This window comes from Oreochromis aureus, linkage group 16 (assembly GCF_013358895.1).
Source record: "Oreochromis aureus strain Israel breed Guangdong linkage group 16, ZZ_aureus, whole genome shotgun sequence".
NCBI classification, from domain to species: domain Eukaryota; kingdom Metazoa; phylum Chordata; class Actinopteri; order Cichliformes; family Cichlidae; genus Oreochromis; species Oreochromis aureus.
In genome coordinates, this window is record NC_052957.1 from 20,716,080 (window position 1) to 20,741,902 (window position 25,823).

Sequence of the window (25,823 nt, forward strand, 5' to 3'; positions counted from 1 at the left end):
GTTTGAAATGTACAGTTGTGAAATATGCTGATTGTTAATATTTCACAGGGAGGAATGTACTCAGCTAAACATTACACAAGAACTAGGTGAAAACAACTAGTAAAGCTTTAACTAGTAGTTACTTACTTAGTTTATTATACTCATTATAGTCCACATAAATATATCAAACCAGCTCAAGTGTCAAAGAAATGAAACAGGAACTGACAACTTTCTACAGCAGACTAATGGCATTAAATCAAACACAGTTGATACAAAATCACAATAAACTTTTATTTTACTTGAATTATTATGATTTACATAAATGGATAACTTATTTCCTGCATTCTTTCATTTATTCACTGTCTTTCCACACTCTTCAATGAAAGAAAACAATATAAAGATATGTTTCTTGTTCTCTTTATTGGTATCTTTACTATTTTCCCCAAATGTTTCTGCCCAGATTTTTCAATAAAAAAAAATCGATGGTTGCAAATAAAAGGTCGGCCACTTCAGAACACTTGACTTTGTGCTGTTTTTGTACTATTGATAAACTCAAATCACTGAATTGTGTTTTTATGATTACGTCAGGTCTTTTAGAAGATACAGCAAATCCTACATATAATGCACAGTTGGGAGTCACTGGTTGGATCCCCATGAGAAATACTTCGATCTGAAAATGACTCTAACAGCAGAGCTGTAAAGCCCACAAGTTGTTTCTCAGTTTCTCTGTGATTATTGAACTTTTGTGAAGCAGCAAGTTCTGTGTTTTCCTATTTTGTCAAGTTTATTTTTGATAATTTAATGCAGCAGGAAAACCAACATTATGATTCTGATAACTGGACTTATGATTGGTCATCTTTTCTGTTGCAGGTGATGACATCACTGTCGCTGTCAAAGGCTTTGAGAAAGACGATGTGCTCCTGCCATGTGATTGCCCTAATAGAAATTTGAAAAAGGACTTCAAGTGGCAAGTGGAAGAAGATGAGGAGAGAGGGGTGGAGATAAAATTGATCTTCATATATAATGATGGGACCTTAGATTTTAAAGGAAACCCGTCCCACCGATATGAAACATTTTTTCATAACGACAGCAGTAATTGTTCTGTTCTCTTGAAAAACATCACAAAAGAAGACCAGGGAAAATACAGTTGTCGTTTTTATTCTCCACAATACAGATTTTTTTTTGTGAATCTTGTGGTTTTGGGTAAGTCATCCATCGTGGATACCAACAATCTTTTAATACTCATGAAATTTCATTATTTTAACAAAAATCATCTCTCACCAGGGACACACATTTTTCAGCACAGGGAGACTCACCCAAATGGTGGAAACATTTACCAATGTGTTGTAAAGCTTGACAGCTACAAAGAGCCTAACATTCAGTGGACTTTGGATGGAAAGTGTCTGTCAACTAACATCTCCCCCACATACAGCCTGGATGAAGAAACTGGTGTCCACTATTTTCACAGTAGACTTGAGACTAAAGACGGCTTCCCCTTAGAGCCTAAATGTGAAGTCAGTCCTCTTTGCAAACCCAGTAATTATTTGCATTTAAAAGGTTGGCCACTTCATAACTTGATGCTATGTTTTTTGGTTTGTTTGTTTTTTGTAGTAGTAGTATTGATGAACCCAAATCACTGAATTCTGTTTGTATCATGATGTCAGGTCTTTTAGAAGCTTCAGGAATTTGATGGAGGGAATTATCCAGTTTAGTTCTAATATTATACACCGTGAGGAGTCACTGGGAGGAGAAAGTCTGTGTACTTTGGTCTGAAAGTGACTCTAACAGCAGTTGTGCTTCAAACTAAGAATCTGAATGGAAAAATGTCGGATTTATTTCACTTTAGTGAAGCAGCAAGTTTTATGTTTCCCTAGTTCGTGACATTTACTTTAGACAAGTAACATTTAATTAAATAAATCTACATTATGAGTTGAATAAAATGTATATTTTGATAGACTCTGATACCTGGACTTATGATTGGTCATCTTTTCTGTCGCAGGTGAAGGCATCACTGTTAAAGGCTTTGAGAAAGACGATGTGCTCCTGCCATGCAATTGCCCTAATAGAGATTTGAATAAGGAGTTCAAGTGGCAAGTGGAAGAAGATGGGAAGAGAGGGGTGAAACCAAAATTGATCTTCAGATATAATGATAGGACCTTAGATTTTAAAGACAACCTGTCCCACCGATATGAAACATTTTTTCATAACGACAGCAGTAATTGTTCTGTTCTCTTAAAAACCATCACAAAAGAAGACCAGGGAAAATACAGTTGTCGTTTTTATTCTCCACAATACACAGTTTTCTTTCTGAATCTCATGCTTTGTGGTAAGTTGTACATTGTGATTACCAGCAATTTTTGAGTACTCATGAAGTTTCATTATTTTAACAAAAATCATCTCTCACCAGGGACACATATTGTTCAGCACAGGGAGACTCACCCAAATGGTGGAGATGTTTACCAATGTGTTGTAAAGCTTGACTGCTACAAAGAACCTAACATTCAGTGGACTTGGAAAAATGGAACGTGTCTGTCAAATTTAACCACGACTAACATCTCTACTACATACAGCCTGGTTAAAGAAACTGGCGTCCACTATTTTCACAGTAGACTTGAGACTAAAGACAGCTTACCCTCAGAGCCTATATGTCAAGTCATTGTCACATGCCCATCTGGTAATTATTCATTTTAAATTGTTATTTCAGCAAAGATTGATCTTAGGGGTTGCCTGGTACTTCTACCACAATAAAAGTGCTGTGACATTAAATGCAAAGACGATAATAGTCAAGATACATGTAACTGTGGAACATTTCATAATATCAATTATTGTATTTTTTTTCTTTTTCCAGGAAATGATCTATATTCATTAACCAGCCTGGACCCCCTTTTCAGGATATTATTTAAAGGGGTCCCTGTTGTTTTGGCGCTTGGATTTTTGCTGATTTGGTACCGTCGTGGAACGTCTCACAGTGAGTTTTGTTATGCTACATTTACTGCATTACTGGTTAAACCAGAGTGACTCTGTTGCTCTTTCTGCAGCTTTTTATCAGCCACTAACAGTTTTGATAGTGTTTGTTGATATTTGGCTTTGTTACAGTGTCTCTCCAATAATTTAATCTTTCATTTTCTCATTGCTAAGGGTTTCCCGGTGAGGGAAATGTGTAAAATGGTGACTTCTCAGACAAACACAAACTCAGACGAGCCTCAAAGTGAGGATATGAAAGTACTTTATTCTGAGCCAAAGGAGGTGATTAATCACTGCTGATGCAATACTGGCTGTTTGTAAAATCTAGTTTTCATCTTTTGTTCCTGCTCATGGAAACTACATCTACTTTGAAAGCTAAAGGAGGAGGAGATTATTCTCTGTATGCCATTCATCAGATTTCCTTGTGAAGAGTAAAGTCTGAGCTATATATACCAGATGCCAGGTTTTTTTTGTTTTGTTTTGTTTTGTTTTTTTCATTTTTATAAATAAGTAGGGTTTAGGGTAATGTGTATAATAAGATAAGATAAGATAAGATGACCTTTATTAGTCCCACAGGTGGGAAATTGCTTTTGTTACAGCAAAAGTGCAAAGTTATGTAGCAGAAATTAGAAAACACTGGAATGCAATAAAATACAATAAAATAAAATACTATATAAATTGAATAAAATAGAATAGAATAATATATACAATAGAATAAAATAGAAATACAAATACTATATACAACTGAGTAGGAAAATACAAAAACACAACTTCGTCAGAGGAAGAATTGCACATATAGCAGTCTTATTGCACATGTGTGGGTTTGTGTGTTTGATCAGCTGCAAAAGTCTTTATTGTAGAGTCTGACAGCAGTGGGGAGGAAGACCTGCGAACTAATGTATAGTTAATAGAAAAAACATTCAGGAGCCAAGTAAGAAGTTGGTAAATGATGTTGCTTAACTCAACTGTGAAACATCACTGTACTAAGTAGCCGTGCAGCTCTGGTACCTTTTTGGGAATTAGGTCATCAGCCTTGAAACTGCGACCGCAGTCAGGACAGTACGCCAAAATTTGACAAGTGTAAAATGTGAATCTGTGGCCTTTTTCAGCACCAAAAAGAAAAGTATATTAAAAAGAGTAAAACAAAAGTTGTGTTCAGCAATAAAGGTGTTTTTTCTTTTTTTTAAACTACATGATGGGTAACTTTTATGTCCTTTTAAGAGCTTTCATTTCTCTTTAATGAACCATGAACACATGCACACCACATGCTTCAAGAAGAACACAGATCCTGTTTTTTTTTTTTGTCCGGTGTAGCACACTTTCAGAGTACTCCATCACATAAAAGTCCTGCATGCAAAACTGCATTATCAACAAAAAATGTTTTTGTATGACAAAGTAACAACATGCAGTAGATGTCTGCTGTAACTAATGTGACACACAGTCACATCAGGACATAATAAAAAATATGAAGTAAATAAAACCTCAGATATTACATTGTCATTTTTTTATTGATTAAAAATAAGCCAAATGCGAAAGCTGTGTATTAAAACAAACACACACTATGATTCAAAAGATTGTATAACCAGTTTTAGCACTGTGGCTTTATCAGTCTTTCACATCACTGTAGAGAAATATTTGACCGTCTGTTTCCATTCACTGAGGTTTGCAGTTATTCATGTGTGACTCTTTTTGAGGTTCTGCCACAGCCAGTGAGTCGAGATGAGGGCTGAACTTTCGACTGAGCCATTACAACATGTTTATTCTTTTCTTTTTAAGCCACACCCTTCTAGATTTGCTCTTGTGTTTGGGATCATTTTTCTGTTGCATGATTTTGTGTCCACCAACCTTTATCTATCAGACAGATGGCCTCACATTTGACTCTAGAATCATTTTGTATACAGAGGAGTTCACGGTTGAATCACTGCAAGGTGCCCAGGTTCTGTGGGTGCAAAGCAAGCCAAAATAATTACCCCTCCATCACAGTACTTTTCACTGAGTATGAGGCGGTCAAACGTCTTCACTTTGGTCTTATCTGTCCAAAGGATATTCTTTCAGTATTCTTGTGGTTTCTTCAGATGTGTGTCTTAGCACACCTGAATGCTCCAGACCAGTAAATTGCTCAAGCCTCTGCTCTCAATCTCTGAGGCTCAATTAATTGAGTGGACTTACCAAGCAGCACCTGGCCGCTCTCCTAATTCCTATGGAAGCAGTAGGGATTGACTTAGTTTTTCATACACTCCTTTAGCATTTTGGCTTCATTTATGTAAAATAAATAATGACACAGTATATTACGGTGCTATTTTTATGTTTGATATGTAAAAGAGACTTAGACTTAGAGAGACTTAGAGCTTTTTATTGTCATTGTGCAGTTTCTTGCGCAGCGAAATTGGGTAGCTGGACCACAAAGGTGCTAAAATAAGAAGAGAAACCAATATATAATAAGGCTGGAAAAAAAATAAAAAAAATAAAAAGAATAGAATAAAAAGCAGTGTATATGTATACATATGTGAGTGGAACTATATACATGGTGTATGTGTAGGAAACATTGAAACAGACTAGGACCAAAATAATTGCACATGAGCCAAAAATATTGCACAGAACATGGAAAGACTGAGATATTGCACATAGATGATCAACAGCAGTGTCAGAGTGGATGTGTTGGGGAGGTCTTTACACACTCTTAGTTTGCATTAAGAGTTCTGACAGCCCACGGGAAGAAGCTGTTCTTTAGTCTGTTGGTTTTGCACCTGATGGATCTGAGCCTTTTTCCAGAGGGCAGGATGTTGAAGAGGTGGTGGTTAGGATGGAGGTGGTCCTTTATAATTGCCCTGGCTCTGGAGCGACATCTTGCGCTGGCAATTAAGTCCAGGGAGGGGAGTGGACAGCCGATAACCTTCTCTGCAGTTCTGATGACCCTCTGTAGTCTCTTCTTGTCAGCTGTTGTGCAACCAGCATACCACACAGGGATGGCGTGCACCAGCACACTCTCGATGGTGGCACGGTAGAAGGACACTAGGAGTTCAATCTCCAGCCTGTTCCATCTCAGAACCCTCAAGAAATAGAGGCGCTGCTGGGCTTTCTTTACTAGGGCTGATGTGTTTGTGGACCAGGATAGATCCTCGGATATGTGGGTGCCGAGGAACTTAAAGGAGGACACCCTCTCCACATAGTCACCTTTTATGGATAGGGGAGGGGGATCAGTTCTTGTTTTGCGGAAGTCCATGACCACTTCCTTTGTTTTCTTGGTGTTTAGGGTGAGGTTATTGTAGTTACACCATTCTGACAGTCGCTGGACCTCATCCCTGTAGGCGGTGTCATCATCATCATCATCATGGTGGGGGTGACTGCAGTTTTCTCGAAGCGGGCAAAAAAGTGGTTAAGTTCCTCCGCTAATGAGATGTCCATATTATCTATATTTGTCCCATTGGCTTTGTAATTGGTGATGTGTTTCAGGCCCTCCCATACCTTCCTGGAGTTGTTATCAGAGAGGTGATCTGATAGCTTGTTTGAATAGTCCAGTTTTGCTGCTCTGATGCCTTTTTTAAGGTCTGCTCTTGCTCTGCTGTACATGTCCTGGTCCCCAGATTTGTATGCAGAGTTGCGTCCCTTTAACAGTGCCTGAACCTTGCTTGTCATCCAGGGTTTACGGTTGGGGTAGACCTGGACCCGCTTTTCCGTGGTGACAGTGTCCATGCAGTGTTTGATGTAACCCAGCACTGCAGTTGTGCGAGTCTCTCATCTTGTTCAAAGACACTCCACTCTGTGAGAGCAAAACAGTCCTGCAATTGAGCGAGAGCTTCCTCAGAAATGGTGTTAATGGTTCTGATGGTGGGCTTTGTCCTTTTCCTGAGTGGTGTGTATGCCGGGACAAGGAGTAGGGAGAGGTGGTCGGACATGCTCAGGTGGGGGAGGGGAGCAGATCTGTAGGCTTGCTTAATATTTGAGTAAACATGATCCAAGGTGTTATTTCCTCTCGTAGGGCATTTCACATGTTGTACAAATTTAGGCAGCACAGTTCTTAAGCATGCTTAGTAATGAAAGAGCTTTTCACACATTTAAAAAACTTAGAAGTGAAAGAGGGTGTACTTTCTTTTTACTATGATATTTATAGTCTAATTCAAGTAAAGTTCCCAGGATTATAGTTGGGAGGAATGATGATTAAACCCTGAATGATGTGAAATAGTGTGACAGATCTGACAAGTTTACTTGGAAAATCACTTTTGTGGTGTAAGAAATAGCTATTCATAGAGAAGCTGTGCAAAGACGCTTTTTCCTAATTCTTCACATGCCAACATGGTTTTGGATCACTGCTTCAGTCTGTCATTTGTATCAGTGTTTTGTATTTCACTGAATTTTATATTTTTAAGGAAAATATTGCAAAACCTTAATAGTGAAGTCTTAGTCTATAAACAGCCGTAATCTAAGTTACCAGTTGATAATGCTGTGGAATTAAAGTGTGTAAGTAAATCTTTCCCATTACTTCACTTTATTGTGTGACTTTAACAATGTTAAAACAACAACAGCAACAAAGCACAAAAAAACCCGGCATGGTGATAATTTCTGTATTTAGCATTCGCACTAAAAGACGTTTATAACGAGGAAGTATGAAAGAAAAACGCATCTTAACCTTTGGCTTTATTTTACTTGTAAAAAAACCCACAAAGTTTAAATGTCACATACAGTTTCACTTCCTTGCAGTATACGTCAGCTACTACGTTCCCGGTGACGTAGAAAACACCAGGAAGTAACACAGGCGGCTAAGTGGCTAGCTCCGGGCTAGCATGTAGAAATGAAACCAAATCTGGAAAAAGAGTGATTTTCCACCCACGGTAAGGCAGTTTGGACTGTGAAATCGGTCAGCTGCGATGCTTGTTAAGGCTAAATGTGAAAGGGCGTTTGTCGCCATGACGTTTATACATAATGCGAACAAGTGTAAAGCCTAAATGCACTGAAGGTTAGAGGAGTTGGCTACCTCACATCAGCAAATCTGCACAAGTGTTTTAATTCGGTTTGTGCTAATGTGTAGAAGTGGGAAACTTATAGACATGGCAGTACTCTCGGTTTGGGGTTGTCTGTGAGCTGATATCGAACTCCCACACACTGTGCAAACATGTATGTGATGATATGTATACAAGCCTATTCAGACTGCGCTGCAAAGGTTACTTTGAATGACAATGACCAAGGCAAAAGGTCAAAAGGTTTCTTCTTTATTCCAACCTTTTAAATGTTAAATAAAATGTAACACCTCAGCTACAAATCGGCTGCAAAGTTTTAATGTGCGGTTTTGTTGACACTGTCAGAGAGGTGTCGACGTGTAGTGGTGAGATTTTTGTGCGTTTCTAATTATAAGCAATGGAATCACATTTCAGGACAGGTGAACCCGAGCAGAGTTTTCAGGGCTTTCAAGTGTTTCCAAGTTGCAGGTAGAAGAGGATAAAAACTCAAGAAGTTAAAGCCACAGCAACACTTGCAGGTCAAAGACCAGTCAGAATGCCTATATTACTTTAGGCTTTGAACGCACCATGATTTTTTTTTAAATTATTATTATCAGTAGACTAGAATGCTTATAAAAAATATATTGTCGATTGACCCCTCTATCCGTTTTCTTAACCACTTATCCAATTCAAGGTCACAGGACGCTGGTGCCCTTCACATGTATCATTGAGTGAGAATCTGGGTGCTCATATAATAATATATCTATCGCCCTTTTTTTGTTAATATATAACTTTATAATACTTTTTTTCACCAATGATTCATCTGATTCAGGTCAAATATATTTACTTTGAAAAATGATTAGCTTAAAAAGTCACTGATGGGAAGCCCCTTTTTTTCCCAGTAATTTTTTTAAATTATTAATCCTTTATTTATCCAGGTAAAAATCTCATTGAGATTCAAATCTCATTTCCAAGACTTGGCATCATGGCAGCTAAAGTCAAAACCCATACAACACATAATCCATTAGAATTATACTTATTGTTAACTATTAACTATTTCTTTCAGCACTGATCAAGTACAGAGACAATCAAGAAGCATACCATGGGTCAGCGCCGGAAAGTGGCAGCAGGGAATAACCCTTCATCTCAGAGAAACTCTGGAGTTTCTGCAGAGGCTGCCAGGGTCCACAGCAGGAAGCACAACATCTGCATGGTGTCTGACTTTTTCTATCCAAACATGGGAGGAGTAGAAAGTCACATTTACCAGCTCTCCCAGTGCCTGATTGAAAAGGGGCACAAGGTGGTAATCGTCACTCACGCCTACGGCAGGAGGAAAGGTGTCCGGTACCTGACCAATGGCCTGAAGGTCTACTACCTGCCCCTGCAAGTGATGTACAACCAGTCTACAGCCACCACCTGCTTCCACAGTCTCCCGCTGATGCGCTGTGTGTTTGTCAGGGAGCGCATCACCGTCGTGCATGCACACAGCTCCTTTTCTGCCATGGCCCATGATGCATTGTTCCACGCTAAGACCATGGGTCTTAACACAGTACGTGATTCAGGTAATTTCACGTGTTTCTAACATGATCCTGGTTTAAATCGCTAAAATGTTTGTCATTTGCAGGTTTTCACTGACCACTCGCTTTTTGGCTTTGCTGACCTCAGCTCTGTCCTGACCAACAAGCTCCTGACTGTGTCGCTGTGTGACACCAACCACATTGTGTGTGTGTCCTACACAAGTAAGGAGAACACAGTTCTACGCGCAGCACTCGACCCAGAGATAGTGTCCGTTATTCCCAACGCTGTCGACCCTACAGACTTCACACCAGACCCCTCCCAGCGACAAGATGACAGGATCACAATTGTTGTCATCAGCCGTCTCGTCTATCGGAAAGGTACTGAGAAATTGTTTTAGACGCTGTTGCGTCTACTTGGTGCAGCAAGGTGCTATGCTGAATAGGTCACAGTCCTTTGTTCAGGCCCTCATCCTACAACAATTATTTTACAGTACTTAATACAATAATACAGTGCTGTGCAAGAGGCTTGAGCCACCTAACTTTATTTATTTACAAGTAGCTTAAAACTTAGGATATCTTGGTATGGTGTATAGTGTGTCCTTACATTTGAGGAAACTGGAAAAGTGGAGGACAAAAGAATAAGTGACAGCCTTTAAAAATCTATCTACAGCAGATGAAAGTCCTGAAAGTCATGTGCGTAAGAAACAGGAAAAAATCCAACAAAGACCTGATACAGTAAGAGAGAGATGCACCTGGACCTTCAGCTGATCCATGTACCTACCATTCACTGAAAACTCATCAAAAATGGTGTCAGTGGAAGAGTACCAAATTACACAAGAACTGGACTGCAAATGAGTGGCAGCAGCTAAATCATTGTTATTATGTTTGAAGACGGGCAGGAGAGAGAAACAGTCATTTGTAAAACATGCTGGAAGCTCTGCCAGTTCAGGAAAAGCATCCCTGGAAAGAAAAATGTGAAATCAAACCTGGGCTTAAAGGGTACAGTATATGTATCTCTGTTTCACTTAATAGTTTTAGAGCTGCAGAAATAAAAATTCAAGCGGGGTTCCTCAAGGATCAGTTCTCGGTCCATTACTCTTTAATTCTTAGTGCTCCCACTTGGCACTTTCATAAAAAACCATAATACATCCTGTCAGTCTTGCATAGATGATACAGTTGCTCCTATTATTTACTTCTGTTCATAAACCAGTGAGCTTCGTTGATGACATTAACTTCTGGATCTCTCAAAATGTTTTAGAACTGAAAAGAGACGAATCAGAGTCAGCATGCAGACGTGGCTGCGCCAAAAAGAAAACAGTGAGAGTATACACATCAGGGACAAGAGGAGAAAAAAAAAGAACTCTACTCAAACTGGGCTCCTAACTGGGAGACCGGTTTGAGGACAATAAAAAAACGCCTCAGCACAAAAAAGGAAATGAATATTCACATCTTACACCATGTAAAAGGACGTGACATGCAGCGGGGGGAGGGTATGGGGTAAGGAATGATCCGGTGCGGACAGCAGCCATCTTGTCCTGCAGCCGTTTCCAGCGCTGGACAGACCTGCTGTCTGCATCGGGTGGGTAGCAAGTATCTGGGGTGTCTGGAATGGGGGAGAGTAATGAATGTACATCTGTGTCAGTGTATGTGTGTGTGTGTGTGTGTATCCTGTGTTCACCCGGTTAAGCAAAAGTCAACAGTCCTCAGCCGACGCATGTGTCCTTGAAGGGTAGGGGCAGAGAGACTAAACACAGTCCTGTCATCAGGTAAGAATTTGTTGTTCCGGAGCAGCATGAGTGAGGCAGATGGTTGTTTGGGTTAATGCGAACAACTGCATCCAATTTTGCAGTTGGTCTAATGTCCATAACTGGTCACCAGGTCAATCAATTTTCCGTTGCAGAGCCGTGAGCTTCTCCAAGATCTTATCCATATTGTGTTCAATAAACACAGTCTCAGTACTCACGGCTTGCCCATCAGCTTGTTCAGAATCTTTTGCATACACTGTAAATATAATGCTCCAATACTTTTTTGGCTTCCAGTTCAATGCAGATTTACCCGTAAAATCCTTTTATTGGTTCATAAAACTCACACTGGTTTGGCCTCCCAGTGCAATAAGTTGCACTACACCTAGACCTCTCAGGTCATCAGGTGTAGATCTTTTAGCTGTTCTCAGAAGAAGATCAAAGCATGCCAAGAAAGCTTACCGTTACTGTAGATGTGTTCTGTGGAACAAGGTGCGTGCTGACCCAAGATGACTTACATCTGTGCCAACAAACAAAAGCACGGGCTTATTAAGTGTGCGTGTGTATGTGAGAAACTTGGACTTTATCTCTTTTTAAAGTTTGTTGTTTTCACTGTCTTAAGACATTATAGACTTACTCTCATTTTGATGTATTTACCTTCTATGTTAAGGACATTAAGGTTACATTTAATGAAGTGTACTATGTAGCTATTGCCTTTGCCTTCCATATGAACCTCAGTAGAGAACTCCATTACTCTAATAGTGGAAGGAAGTCTTTACTTTCTTTCCTGCGTTGCAGGAATTGATCTTCTTGGTGGAATAATCCCGGAGCTTTGTCTCAAACATCCTTACCTCCACTTCCTGATTGGCGGAGAGGGACCAAAGAGAATTGTTCTGGAGGAAGTGAGGGAGAAATACCAACTACATGACAGGTACTGCTGGATGCGCTTATTTCCTGAGATAATGATGTCGGCATCTTTCAGGATCTATTAAAGCATGTCTAAGTATTAGTATATTAAATCGTGTCTGTATTACAGCTTTTAGTTCACTTTTCTTTCCACAGGAGCAAATCTCATATGAAGAAACTTTCTGTGGTATATTAAAGAACCAACACTGTTATAGAATTTACAGTGGCTTGCAAAAGTATTCGGCCCCCTTGAACTTTTCCACATTTTGTCACATTACAGCCACAAACATGAATCAATTTTATTGGAATTCCACGTGAAAGAGCAATACAAAGTGGTGTACACGTGAGAAGTGGAACGAAAATCATACATGATTCCAAACATTTTTACAAATAAATAACTGCAAAGTGGGGTGTGCGTAATTATTCAGCCCCCTGAGTCAATACTTTGTAGAACCACCTTTTGCTGCAATTACAGCTGCCAGTCTTTTATGATATGTCTTTACCAGCTTTGCACATCTAGCGACTGAAAGTCTTGCCCATTCTTCTTTGCAAAACAGCTCCAGCTCAGTCAGATTAGATGGACAGTGTTTGTGAACAGCAGTTTTCAGATCTTGCCACAGATTCTCGATTGGATTTAGACACCAGACAGGTCAGGGATAAAGTTATTGAGAAATTTAAAGCAGGCTTAGGCTACAAAAGATTTCCCAAGCCTTGAACATCCCACGGAGCACTGTTCAAGCGATCATTCAGAAATGGAAGGAGTATGGCACAACTGTAAACCTACCAAGACAAGGCCGTCCACCTAAACTCACAGGCCGAACAAGGAGAGCGCTGATCAGAAATGCAGCCAAGAGGCCCATGGTGACGCTGGACGAGCTGCAGAGATCTACAGCTCAGGTGGGGGAATCTGTCCATAGGACAACTATTAGTCGTGCACTGCACAAAGTTGGCCTTTATGGAAGAGTGGCAAGAAGAAAGCCATTGTTAACAGAAAACCATAAGAAGTCCCGTTTGCAGTTTGCCAGATGCCATGTGGGGTACACAGCAAACATGTGGAAGAAGGTGCTCTGGTCAGATGAGACCAAAATGGAACTTTTTGGCCAAAATGCAAAATGCTATGTGTGGCGGAAAACTAACACTGCACATCACTCTGAACACACCATCCCCACTGTCAAATATGGTGGTGGCAGCATCATGCTCTGGTGGTGCTTCTCTTCAGCAGGGACAGGGAAGCTGGTCAGAGTTGATGGGAAGATGGATGGAGCCAAATACAGGGCAGTCTTGGAAGAAAACCTCTTGGACTCTGCAAAAGACTTGAGACTGGGGCGGAGGTTCACCTTCCAGCAGGACAACGACCCTAAACATAAAGCCAGGGCAACAATGCAATGGTTTAAAACAAAACATATCCATGTGTTAGAATGGCCCAGTCAAAGTCCAGATCTAAATCCAATCGAGAATCTGTGGCAAGATCTGAAAACTGCTGTTCACAAACGCTGTCCATCTAATCTGACTGAGCTGGAGCTGTTTTGCAAAGAAGAATGGGCAAGAATTTCAGTCTGTAGATGTGCAAAGCTGGTAGAGACATACCCTAACAGACTGGCAGCTGTAATTGCAGCAAAAGGTGGTTCTACACAGTATTGAGTCAGGGGGCTGAATAATTATGCACACCCCACTTTTCAGTTATTTATTTGTAAAAAATGTTTGGAATCATGTATGATTTTCGTTCCACTTCTCACGTGTACACCACTTTGTATTGGTCTTTCACGTGGAATTCCAATAAAATTGATTCATGTTTGTGGCTGTAATGTAACAAAATGTGGAAAAGTTCAAGGGGGCCAAATACTTTTGCAAGCCACTGTAATTAACTGGAATTTACTGCCATTGTTTTGTGTTTCCTTTACGTTTATTCAACACCTGGAAATGATTGTAGATTAGTAGATAAACCCAGGGTCAATCACTGGGTTCCTGAGTAAAGGTGCTACCACTGTGTTTCGATCTGCACAGGGTGCGTCTGCTGGGCGCTCTGGAACACAAAGATGTGCGTGGGGTTTTGGTTCAAGGCCACATCTTCCTCAACACGTCGCTGACTGAAGCGTTCTGCATGGCCATTGTGGAAGGAGCCAGCTGTGGACTCCAGGTTTGCTGCAGTTTCTGTTCCTCCAGCTATAAACCACATTAAGTTCCACTGTGATGCGGTTAGCTGCTGTCTGACACATCTATCATTCATACACAAGGTCAATGATATAAAATCCGGTAGCAGTCACTCTCAGTGTCAGGATTTCCTTATTTCACTTAAAGTGAAACAGAAAAAAAACACTTTTTTGAGATAAACACCAAACATTTAAGGAAATATCTTTAATTCAAATGGGAGAGGGCACATCTTGCTGCTACAGACATGCCACAACCTGAAGGATGGTTTAACCGGATTGGCTACATGATGTTATTAGATTGAGGGGGTAAACTTGTACATGCTTGTCATTACATGGTGCAATATTTCCATCTGGCTTTATCATAGTATCGATTTTAACAAGGCAGTCTCGTTTACTCACCGTTTAGTGTGCCAATCTCTTAAGTTAATGACATCTTCTGATGCACAGCCAGTCATTTTATTGGAAACAGGCCAGATATGTGACCTAAATTGCCCCCCGGTAGTCATCCGAGGGGCGACAGATCTAACACTGAATCTTTAGACGTTAAGTTCAGTTCATGTCACAAAGAATATATAATAATGTAATAATGAAAATTAAAGTTTATCAACACGAGGCACTCTCAGATCACAGGAGCAGCTGTGTGGAAGCCCATTCGGCCCAGCGGAGCCAGCACAACTCAGCTGAAGATGGTGAAGTGTTCTTGTGGCAGATTCGCCGTGGGCGTGTGGTCGTAGGTGGCAGCTCATCTCATACCGCTGCTTAAAAAAAACTCAAGTACATGAGGGAGACGTGGGAGAGGGAGGATAGACCTTTATGTAAGAGCAGCAAATGCCAGACAGCAGCTAACCGCAACACAGTGGAACTTAATGTGGTTTATGGCTGGAGGAACAGAAACTGGAAATGTCATTCTTGTTATCTCGTGACGTTAGACTCACAGATAGAAAAAAGTAACCTGAGAATCCATGAGAGAATGCTCTTACCTCCAGGTTATTTCCAAAAGAAATTACGTTGGGAGCTTAATTTCTTTTGGGATGAAAATGCCTTCGAGCTAACAAACAGGCCCGTTTGTTATTCCTTCCTACTAGAGGGAATCCTCTGGTTTCATATCTATGGGGAAAAAAACTGGGGAAACACACGTAGGTGGCATTTAATAACGTAATGCCCTTTTGAACTTTCTTAGTCAGACTGTATCATAAATTATACTCTGGAGTCAGAAGCCTGTTCTGCAGATTCTTACACAGATACGCGTACAGAGATTACAAAAATAACTGCTAAAGGGAAGATGCATCGAGTAACCGCTCTTTATCTGTGATTTATTGGGACACGTAGGTTGGACATAAAGTTGAACATAAGTTGAACTGTGCCATAACACAGGGCAAGAAAGGAGACAAGCACAATGCAGCAACTTATAGTGTAAAGTGTGAATGCTGTTGGATGTGAATATTTGCGAAAAGACCTATACACACATTTATCTTTAACACCTTGAGCTCAATCGATAATGAATCTATCAGTAAAAATGTTTTTAAAGACGATTCAGTTAGTAAACCTGGAATTCTTTACGCTAACATTTTTTTGTTAGTAATATTCCAGTAAAGTGGAGTTTGTTTGGAAAGCGTTTGGATACTTGTGTTGATTGCTCTCATATGTCAATTTATTAGGTATACCTCGCAGGTACTGGGTGGGACCCTGTTTTGCCTTCAGAACTGCGTAAATTCTTCATGGCACAGAAATGGATGGTGGACGTGCAGCTGTCATGATAGCATCAGACAGCTGCACGTCCACAATGGGAACCTCCCTTTCCTTCACATCTCAAAGCTCAGTCCACTTGAGCTAATTGTGATGTTCAAGAAACCAGTTTGAGATGATTTGAGCTTTGTGGCACTGTGTGTTATCCTACTCGAAGCATCCATGAGAAGGTGGGCATGCTCTGGCCATAAAGGAATGGACATGGTTACCAACAGTACTCAGTTAAGATCAGTGCTCAGCTGGTACTCAGGGGCCTGAAGTGTGCCAAGAAAATACCCCGACACCAGTCTGCACTGTTGATGCAAGGCAGGATGGATGGACGAGACAGTCTGATCATTCTCCTCTGACCTCTGACATCAACAAGGCATTTTTTCCCAGAGAACTCCTGAGCATGGAATATTTTCTTCTTTTTGGCTGATCGGATATTTGCTATAACAAGCAGCTAAACAGGTGTACCTGATAAAGTGGCTGCCCATTGCATTTCATTTTCCATGACTCCTAATCTTTATAGTTTTGTACATCTTTGATTGAAATTGTCACGTTGCCATAGTGATGTGAAAGTAGGTACACCCTGACATCACTGTTTGAGGTTGCAGGTACAGCAGAGCTTCCTTTTTCAGGTGTCCACAAAGAGCTGTGGTGCTAGATTTAGCTTGAGGTCAAACACACATAGTGGAATATTGCTAATAATCATTCTATGACATATTTTATACGTCAGGAAAACTTCTGTTTTTCTGTTCTGTCTTTTTTGGATGTGTGTGTGTGTGTATTTGTGTGTCAGCATCTGTTTTTGTTTTTTTGTTCTTTTGTCTCTGTTTTCTTAGGTGGTGAGCACTCGTGTGGGAGGCATTCCTGAGGTGTTACCTGAGGATTTGATTACCCTGTGTGAACCCACCGTCCGGTCATTGTGCGCCGGTCTGGAAGCGGTTATCGCTCTGCAACGATCGGGCAACGTCCCGTCGCCTGCTTCCATTCACGCGCGTGTGCGAAACCTCTACACCTGGAGGAATGTTGCGGAGAGGACCGAGAAAGTAGGTTCACCAAAGACGCCCACACTGGACCGTGTGCATGTAACGGCTTGTTTTACATTTTTGAAGAAAATGCTATCAAAGCATAAGATTTTATTGTGTATGAAAAGACACAGGTGTGCTCTTTCATCACATTTTCATAAATTGAAAACGGTAATTTAAAGTCACTTACTCTGAATCTTGATCAGATAACTCATCGGACGACTGCAACATCAGATAAGGCTTCCAAGTTACCAAACTTTGCATAAACATGTTTTCTCTAAACATTTCCCACAGTATCTGATTTATAAAAACGCTCTCTCTTGTTTCATGCTTAGAAACTTGTGAGGTTTAAACAGATAAAAAACTGAGTCTGTCTTTTTTTTATTTTTTATTGTACAACATGCTCAAACACATCTAACCTGGAGACAAGCTTTGCTCGTTCATTAATTATTTCTAATGGTTATTTTTGTGTCAGTGCAACCACTCTCTAACAAACATGCTCTTAAAAGGTATGGGAAAACCTCTGCTGTATGCAAATTCCTGTATGAAATTCTCTCTATCGAGCTTTTGCTCAATAGTTACGCAAGGCTGCTAGACCTGACAGTTGTGTTTTGTTTTTTGCTATTTTCAAAGTGCTCGGCAGTGCTACATGGCTCTGTTAAACAATGGCATGACTTTACAAGTAAGCTAGCAGTGTGTTAGTGCACTCTGTCAGCCCTGAAGTGGATGTCGGCTTGTAAGCAGAGCCCGGTCTGTGAAACATCACGGCACATTCAAGTACACCCTGTGAACTATAAAAACTTGTATTCAAATAGCCAGAAAGGTTTTTAAAATACAGAAGTTTCTATTCTGTAATCAGCCATTTTTTCTTCTTCTTTCACAGCATTTAGAAAAAAATAAACACAGCAAAACAACAACAAAAGTCTGTTTCAGTTTTTAGAATTTCTAAAACAAATCCAAATCTAATCCTCAAAAAAATGTAATCTAGTTTATGCCTAGGTGGTGGTCTTTACATGTTTAACTACTGAAGGACACTAAGGTAATTAACGTGTTTTTTCCCTGTCAGGTGTACGACAGGGTGGTCGGAGAGCAAGTTCTTCCCCTGGACAGACGGTTACGGAGGCTGAGGGCTCACTGCGGCCCCGTCGCTGGCTCCATCTTTGCGTTTGTGGCTGTGCTGGACTTCCTCTTCCTGCTGCTCCTGCAGTGGCTGGTGCCAGATGGGGTCATGGATCTCGCCGTCAACGCCACAGGCCCTCAACAACAGTGGAGACAGGAAAAGAGCAATAAAAATGACGCTTACTCCTGACATGCCACGGAGAGAGCAACAGAAATAGAAAGTTGATGACGGTGACCTCTCAGCACCTCTGCCTCTCATCAAACTGCTTATATACGTTTCGTATGTGATCTTCATGGTGCGGACTAACATTTTGTTTACATTTACTCACCAAAAGGGAGCTGGGAAGAGACTTTTTTAAATAACTGGAATTTGTTGCACACCTTGAGAATTTATAAGCACTTTTGGAAAATGTAAAGATGACATTGAACAGAGGGGGTTAAGGGCTGGCTGCTTGTAAGCTCACAGGGAAACAAAGCTACTGTAACTTACTTATCGAGAGACCTCAAAGTTTGTTTTGTAAATAAAATCCACTGTTTTATGAAGCGTGTCAGAGCGTGTTTGTTTATCATGAATGCCGTGGCTCCGTAGTGCAGCGGAGTACACACTCCTACCTGCTGCGATACCTTTGTGAATGAGGAAGCATCCAAAAGTAGCTTTCTTGTTTGCCACTCCTTTGAAACCTGGGAGCTTGTTTTTCTTTTCTTTTTTTCTTCAAATGATAAGTCAACTTTCAGACAACCCAACGTGGGAACTAAAGTGTACTTTCTAATATGTATGGTATGTACTATGTTCTCACATGTAATTTTTGCAGATCCTGGAGAGGCATCAAAGAAATATTTTTGTAGATCAATCTGATTGTAAGGAAGAGTGCCAAAAAAATCACAACCTTGTGAAAAAGGAGCTGATAAAGAGGTGTCGCTTTTCAGGGTCAGCAACGGGGATTTGCAAAACAGAAACGAACATCATATCAAGAAGTTCAGCATGTGTTCAATGTTGAGACAAAATGTTTCTGCTGGAGCTAGGGACTTTTTTTTTAGTTAGTTTAAGGCATTTCATTTAGTTCATGTGGCGATAATATATTTAAGGGTCTTATGTGTGTCTGTGTGTCTTTAAGTGCTTTGTTGAAGACGCCTCAAGATCATTCTAGCAGCTATTGTAATGTAATGTATGCACATACCGTTAACTCTGGCCATGGACTGGGGTGAGAGTGGGTGGAAGGTGGTAATGTGGGGGAGGTGACCAAGGGCCCAGATAAGAGAATGAGGAAGGCCGGATTCAGGTTTGTGTATCTGGCTGGGTGAGCTGGGTGAAGGAGGTGAAGGAATCTGCTGCTGTTTCATTTTCATCATGGCTGCTGTGCAAACAGACGTTTCTCTGTGGTCGCAACCTTGGGAGAGGCCTTTGTCCGTCTACGGAGGGTTGGTGTGTAACTCGCTGATGGCTGGTGAGTTTAATGTTTGTATGTTTTGTTTTGTTTTTGCATCACAGTGTTTCAGGCCTAAAAGCTTTCCATGTAAAGTCTGATGCTGCTGTAGACAATAAAATCTGGGATGAAACTGGTTTAGCATTTTAGGGTTGGGGTCATGTTGAGAAACCAGAAAATCAAGTATGTGGATGAGGTTACAGTGGAGAGGAGGATCTCTTGGTCTTTGTGCTTTCTGAATGTGGAAACATAACTAATTTGATTCTCTGTGTCTCAGACTTCTGGTCTGACAGAACTCCGCTCCATGAAGCGGCCTTTCAGGGCAGACTCCTCCACCTCAGAGCCCTTATCGCTCAGGTAACCTTAAATCTTAATTTGTACGTCGAGTACTTACAGTGCACAACCCAAAGACTTCTTGAAAAGAAGTACAAAGAAAATCCTCTGATCTCCCCCTGCAGGGCTTCCATGTAGACACAGTCACCATGGATGGGATTACGCCGCTCCACGAGGCTTGCCTCGGGGGTCGTTACGCTTGTGCCAAGTTTCTTTTGGATAATGGAGCAAATGTAAGAAGGATGAGTTTAATTTTTCTGTCATCAAAAAACCCACAAGTTTTATTTTGCGTATCCTTGAACTTGATGCCTGATGGAGATTATAGATCCTTTGGCTGTTGTCCAAAACAAATGTGAGGTCAGGCATAAAGTTGATGTATGTGACGTGAGATAATTAAGGGATCATCGCTCACTCCTGGTATTTCTTTCTTAGACAAACAAGGACTTGGAAAATGATTCTGTTTAACTTGTCTAGGATTAAGGTTTCATCAAAAAAAAGAAAAAACCCACAGAAGTATACAGTGGCTTTCAAAAGTATTCGGCTCCCTTGAACTTTTCCACATTTTGTCACATTAGATCTACAAACATGAATCAGTTTTATTGGAATTCCACGTGAAAGACCAATACAAAGTGGTGTACACGTGAGAAGAGGAAACGAAAATCATACATGATTCCAAACATTTTTTACAAATAAATAACTGCAAAGTGGGGTGTGCGTAATTATTCAGCCCCCTGAGTCAATACTTTGTAGAACCACCTTTTGCTGCAATTACAGCTGCCAGTCTTTTAGGGTATGTCTCTACCAGCTTTGCACATCTAGCGACTGAAATTCTTGCCCATTCTTCTTTGCAAAACAGCTCCAGCTCAGTCAGATTAGATGGACAGCGTTTGTGAACAGCAGTTTTCAGATCTTGCCACAGATTCACGATTGGAGATTCATGTTTGTGGCTGTAATGTGACAAAATGTGGACAAGTTCAAGGGGGCAGAATACTTTTGCAAGCCACTGTAAGAATGTCTTATCGTCAACACTCCTTTGTTGTGCTAGCATGGTCTCAAACACGTTTCAGAACCTCAAAACTTTGAAATCATGTACAGATGCGCCCTAAAGAGGTTACAGAAAAGGCTACATTTTTGAAAAATATATTAAATTAAGAGCATTTGGGTTGGAAATGCAGGGATTAAAAGTCTTTTTTTCCAAATAAAGATTATTTTTGAACTCATAAAACAAATTATTTTATCTGATATTTTGTATTTAGTGTTACGAATTTATGTACCGTCTCATTGCTTTGATCATACATGAAAGCGGATCCCTTCACTTTTGATTTGAAAAGTATTTGATGGATTGAAACTCAATCCTGAACTTCACATACACTAATAAAACACTGGGGGTGGGGAATCTAACAATTAATTTTATCATTGTAAAGTTGATATAAAGACTTGGTATTGTGTCACAAGAGAGTAAACCCAGCAGATGGACTTTAGGCCTTCAAGTATTAAAAACAACCCCTATATTTAAAATCATATTAGCTTGTCCAGTTAAATAACCAGAATATTAGTGAGGGCTTATGTGTAAGTGTAGTTAATGCAGTTCTTTTGGTAAACCAATTAATTTACAGCTGAAAAAAATCTGCATCTCAGTCAGGTCTCAGGTGCTTGATTTGATTGATTTGAGCATCGCACTCACTTTCCTGTAAATTTCACTACAGGATGCCAGAAACTGTGCTGTTCAAAAAGAGCTGAGCTCATTTGGGAACTCACAGATTCTCCTGATTTAACACAGATTTTTATTTTCACATGTCTTAAACAACATCTGGTGTTTTTGCTGAAGAGTTTAGATTTTTTCTGGAGAAAGGTCAGAGCGGAAAACTGCTTTCAGTTGTTGGTTGTCTCGTGTGTTTGCTCTGTTCGAGTGTTTGTGTATGTTTGTGTCACATGCATGAATAAATAAATGAGGTACACTCCTTTCTTTTGGATGCATTTTCTCACAAACGTCATTCTCAAGGCAATGGCAGTGTCAACAGATGGCGCCACACCTCTCTTCAACTCCTGCAGCAGCGGGAGTGCTGCCTGCCTCAAGCTCATCCTGCAGCACAGTGCCTCCATCCACACCACCTACCAGCTGGCATCTCCAATCCATGAGGCTGCCAAGAAAGGTACAAAGGTATCCATCTGCAAGAAATTTCTCGTTATAAATGTGGACTACATGTCAGCATTTATCTTTCTCTCCTCCAGATCACAGAGAGTGTCTGGAGCTGCTGCTGTCCCGTGGAGCTCAGATTGATCTGGAGCTGCCGGACGCTGGGACGCCGCTCTACTCTGCCTGCATGGCCCGGGCTGCAGCCTGCGTAGAGGTGCTGCTGTATTCAGGTAATATAAGTCAAGAATAATCACCAGTCACACATTTGCTTTTTGTTTGTTTCACTTCTAATATTACATACAAGCTGTGGCAAGTTAAATAAAATACCAGAGAGAGCTGCAAACACACATCTCTGTGGTAAAGGAAGGATTTTTACTAAAGAAAGTAAAATATAAGCTAAATATACTTAGAAGGAGCTTTATGGTTACTCTGAGCGTGTTCTGTTTTTTTATTTTTGATATTATTAGATTGTTATTACTGACACATTAAGTAGAATTCAAATATCAATATTATATATTTCAAATGCTGCCAGATTTTTCAGTTTACTGGATACAAATTTAATGTAATCTGTTGAAGAAACGTTACAGTGGATGCTCTTCCTGACCCAACCCCAAGTTTCAAACCAGGAATCTCACTCATGTTCAGCAAATGTGTAAACTGCGACAGTGCACTCTGTGTAGGTCCTGGTAGTCTTAAGAGCTTGAAACAAAAGAGAGTTGAATGTATCACCTCTCCTCCATCATGTTTCTTCAGTTCTGATCAGAACATAACTGAAAAGGCGTCTTAGATGAGAGGCGAAACATCTTCACAACCTCAGCGAAGTCCAGCTACCTTCTTCTTTCAAGCTCTTTACACCACGATACTCATCGTGAGAAGTAAAACAACAAGAATCCCGTCTGATTCATCTTAAATCACGTACAGTCATAAAAACTAAGACACTTCAAGGCCCAGTCTATATAATAGACTGGGCCTTTTCATTTTTTTTTAAATGAGTTAAACTTTTCACTTTTTTCCACAAACCAGTCCATCAAACAGTTGTTTCAGCAAACACAGTAACAGCTCTTTTATTCGCTACAGTTGTAAAAAAAACAGAAAGAAAGAATCAGATTTTTTTTTAAAAACTTCTTGATTCTTAAACTGAGTCAGAGTTGCAATGACTAGTTAATTATTTCATTTAGTGTTTTCTCAAACGAGAGGATTTCTTCCTTTGACATAACTTTGTTGTGAAGCTTTTCTCTGTGCCACCTTTCATCTTTGGGACTTAAATGCTCGAACTAGACTGCATATCTTCGAGTTTGGCTCAGACAAACCGAGGCACTTGAAGGTGTCAGTTGACATTTAACACGTCTGTCTTGGATTTTGCACGTTTGAAACGATAATCGCTGAGCAAAGGTGAACCAACAGATGAGAGAACCGTTCGTTCCAGCCATATAATATTTAAATACAGCTGACATTTTTTGTTCCTGCTGGGCTCTGAGTTACTTTTAGTAGCACACTCTGCAGTTTCTCTCTTTCGCTTTCCATCGGAGCAGAAACTCGGTGTCACAGTTCACATCAGCACATGTTTAAAAGCTTTTCTAATCAATCCAATCTGTCAGACGTGGCAGCCAGTCTCAAAACTAATCAGAGCTGTGCTTTGAATTTATTTTTGAATTAAAAATAAAAAAATTTTCATTAGTTACTAATATATAACAACATGCTGCTTTAACAATAAATCACTTACAACACATGGATGAGTTTTAATCAGAATTGTGTGATTTGCATGTTGTTAGGTGTTGAACCGCCTGTTTGCATGTTTGAGCAGGAGCAGATGTTCAGATCGGATGCGGGCTGGAAAGTCCTCTGCATGCTGCAGTTTTGGGGGGAGGAGCTGACGTTGTGCATCTTCTCCTGGACTTTGGAGCTGATGGGTGTCGCAGGAACGCCGAGGCGAAGACTCCTCTTGATCTGTCGAAGCCAAACAGCTCAGTGAGAGCTGCACTGCTGAGCAGAGGTGTGTTTTTTAAGTGCTTTTTTCTTTTATTGTCCTATCATTGTTTTATATTGTTATTATTGTTTTACATTGTTTCTTTTTAATGGCATTTCAGTTTCTGGCATCCTGTAGTCTGTCTGGAAATGTCCTATATAAATAAATTTGACCTTGACCTTGACCTTTGACCTTTTTGCACTTACATAGAGGACCCTCACTTCCTTTTGTTAACAGCTGTGACCTGTCTCCCGTTCCCAGGTCCCTGCTCTCTGTCTCAGCTCTGTCGCTTACGTATTCGTCGAAGTCTCGGAAGGAGTCGTCTGTACAGGGCCTCGAGCCTCTTTGTCCCTCACAGTATCAAGGACTTCCTCCTCTACCGATGACACATCTCTGCCGTCCTTCACTTTTTTTTTTCCTTCGCCATTCACAAAGAAAGGATAAAAGGCGTCCACATTCAGAGAGTTTTCATCCGTAGCTTCACAATTCAGATGCTTTTAGTATTATAATAACAGCTTTCTGAGAATTGCTCAATGAAATATTTTGGATACAAGGGAGGGACGCTTCAGGATAAGCTCTGTTCATCCTGCAGGGACTTTAATGTATCAGGTTTTTGTATTTTTGTACTTTCTTTTCAGCGCTCATGAATTTTACATGATTCCAAAATGTTTTTAAAGTTGAACATCGCCAATTTTACACATCAAAGTCTTTTATGTTTGGGAGTACTTGTGCATATATTAAAAAAATAAGTTGTATAAAAACTGTAGCTCCACGGGAAGCTTTGTGGATGTCATTTGAATAAGCATCAGCTGGGGGTGAAAACTGCAGATCAGACCTTTTTGTAGCTTTGTAGCAGCCACAGACTGTGTGCCTATGAGTACAACACAGGAGAATTCGCACCACTAATGTTAGAGAGTTGCATTCTGGGTAATGCAGGTGGCAAGTTTTGAAGAGGAATGTAAAAATAAAAAAAAACAAATCTTATGTTAAAATTATTTTTCTCATAAATGTTTCCAATGGTTGTGTATACTTTACATGTGGCCTGTTTTGTTCACATTTCTGTGTTTTTATTTGTGGAATCTTTCATAGTAGCTTCCATGAGCGTTATGTCTTGGAAGCTGCACTTCCATGACATAAATCTTGCATTACACCACATCCCATAGATGCTCTGCTGGAATTCGATCTGGTGACTGCAGAAACTGTTTGGTCACAGCGAACCTGTCGTCATGTTCAAAAAACTAGATGATTTGAGCTTTGTGATATGGAACATTAGAACAGTAACTAACTGAACTAAGTCAAATAATACAATATATTACAAGGTTACAAAATATAACAAAATAGCCCTGATAAACACAAAACACTGTAGTTATACATTTTCCAGTATATTACACCTAATTAAATAGTTGAAGTTGAGGTGCACTTTATATCATGTTGACTTTATTTTTTCTGTGGAGGATGTGCTGCGGTGTGTATTTGAGTGTTTTAGATGGAGGAATTGTACTGCACGTTAGCCACAGGCAGGAATGATTTCCTGTGTTGGTCAGTGGTGCATTTAGGGTAATCCAAGTCTTTCACTGAATGTGCTCCTGGGACTGGACCTCATGGAGTGGCTGGGAGGTACTGTCCAGAATGGTCCTTAACTTGGACAACAATACTCAGATATGTTGCATGATGTTGGTACCAGCATGCCCAAGAAAATGTCCCTGCACCATCACACCCCCAGCAGCCTTAATCAATGATACATCATCTGAATGTTGCAGCAGAATTCCAGACCAGGAAACATTTTTTAAATCCTCTGTTGTCCAGTTTTGATGATCTTGTGTGAATTCCAGCCTGATGTGTTCTCCTGCTGCTGTAGCTCATTTGCTTCATTTCACTGTGGATTCAAAGATGTTC

The 25,823-nt window shown here is 40.3% G+C and overlaps 2 protein-coding genes and 1 long non-coding RNA gene across 3 annotated transcripts; all 3 read left to right on the forward strand.

Moving 5' to 3' along the window:
* The first annotated feature begins 500 nt into the window (after positions 1–500).
* On the forward strand, positions 501–2,622 carry LOC120433702. Its single transcript, XR_005608706.1, has 3 exons — positions 501–1,182; positions 1,264–1,536; positions 1,979–2,622. It is a non-coding gene; the product is annotated as an uncharacterized LOC120433702 (long non-coding RNA).
* A 5,039-nt stretch (positions 2,623–7,661) lies between these two features.
* On the forward strand, positions 7,662–18,606 carry piga (phosphatidylinositol glycan anchor biosynthesis, class A). Its single transcript, XM_031734552.2, has 7 exons — positions 7,662–7,772; positions 8,944–9,426; positions 9,502–9,772; positions 11,935–12,067; positions 14,047–14,179; positions 16,763–16,969; positions 18,015–18,606. Exons 2-7 carry the CDS (start codon positions 8,980–8,982, stop codon positions 18,255–18,257), a joined length of 1,434 nt encoding a protein of 477 aa, XP_031590412.2. The 5' UTR covers positions 7,662–7,772; positions 8,944–8,979; the 3' UTR covers positions 18,258–18,606.
* Positions 18,607–19,150: 544 nt separating this feature from the next.
* asb11 (ankyrin repeat and SOCS box containing 11) lies at positions 19,151–24,961 on the forward strand. Its single transcript, XM_031734626.2, has 7 exons — positions 19,151–19,512; positions 19,769–19,848; positions 19,950–20,057; positions 21,827–21,977; positions 22,057–22,191; positions 23,766–23,954; positions 24,189–24,961. The coding sequence occupies exons 1-7, from the start codon at positions 19,416–19,418 to the stop codon at positions 24,311–24,313; spliced, it is 885 nt and encodes a 294-aa protein (XP_031590486.2). The 5' UTR covers positions 19,151–19,415; the 3' UTR covers positions 24,314–24,961.
* Positions 24,962–25,823: the final 862 nt, after the last annotated feature.

Excerpts from the sequence above, each read along its gene's own strand:
- piga (XM_031734552.2), top strand. The coding sequence starts at position 8,980 with ATGGGTCAGCGCCGGAAAGTGGCAGCAGGGAATAACCCTTCATCTCAG. Across the intron at positions 12,068-14,046 it reads AAATACCAACTACATGACAG|GGTGCGTCTGCTGGGCGCTC; the intron begins GTACTGCTGGAT and ends CGATCTGCACAG. Across the intron at positions 14,180-16,762 it reads GAGCCAGCTGTGGACTCCAG|GTGGTGAGCACTCGTGTGGG; the intron begins GTTTGCTGCAGT and ends CTGTTTTCTTAG.
- asb11 (XM_031734626.2), top strand. The coding sequence starts at position 19,416 with ATGGCTGCTGTGCAAACAGACGTTTCTCTGTGGTCGCAACCTTGGGAG. Across the intron at positions 19,849-19,949 it reads TCAGAGCCCTTATCGCTCAG|GGCTTCCATGTAGACACAGT; the intron begins GTAACCTTAAAT and ends CTCCCCCTGCAG. Across the intron at positions 22,192-23,765 it reads AGAGGTGCTGCTGTATTCAG|GAGCAGATGTTCAGATCGGA; the intron begins GTAATATAAGTC and ends ATGTTTGAGCAG.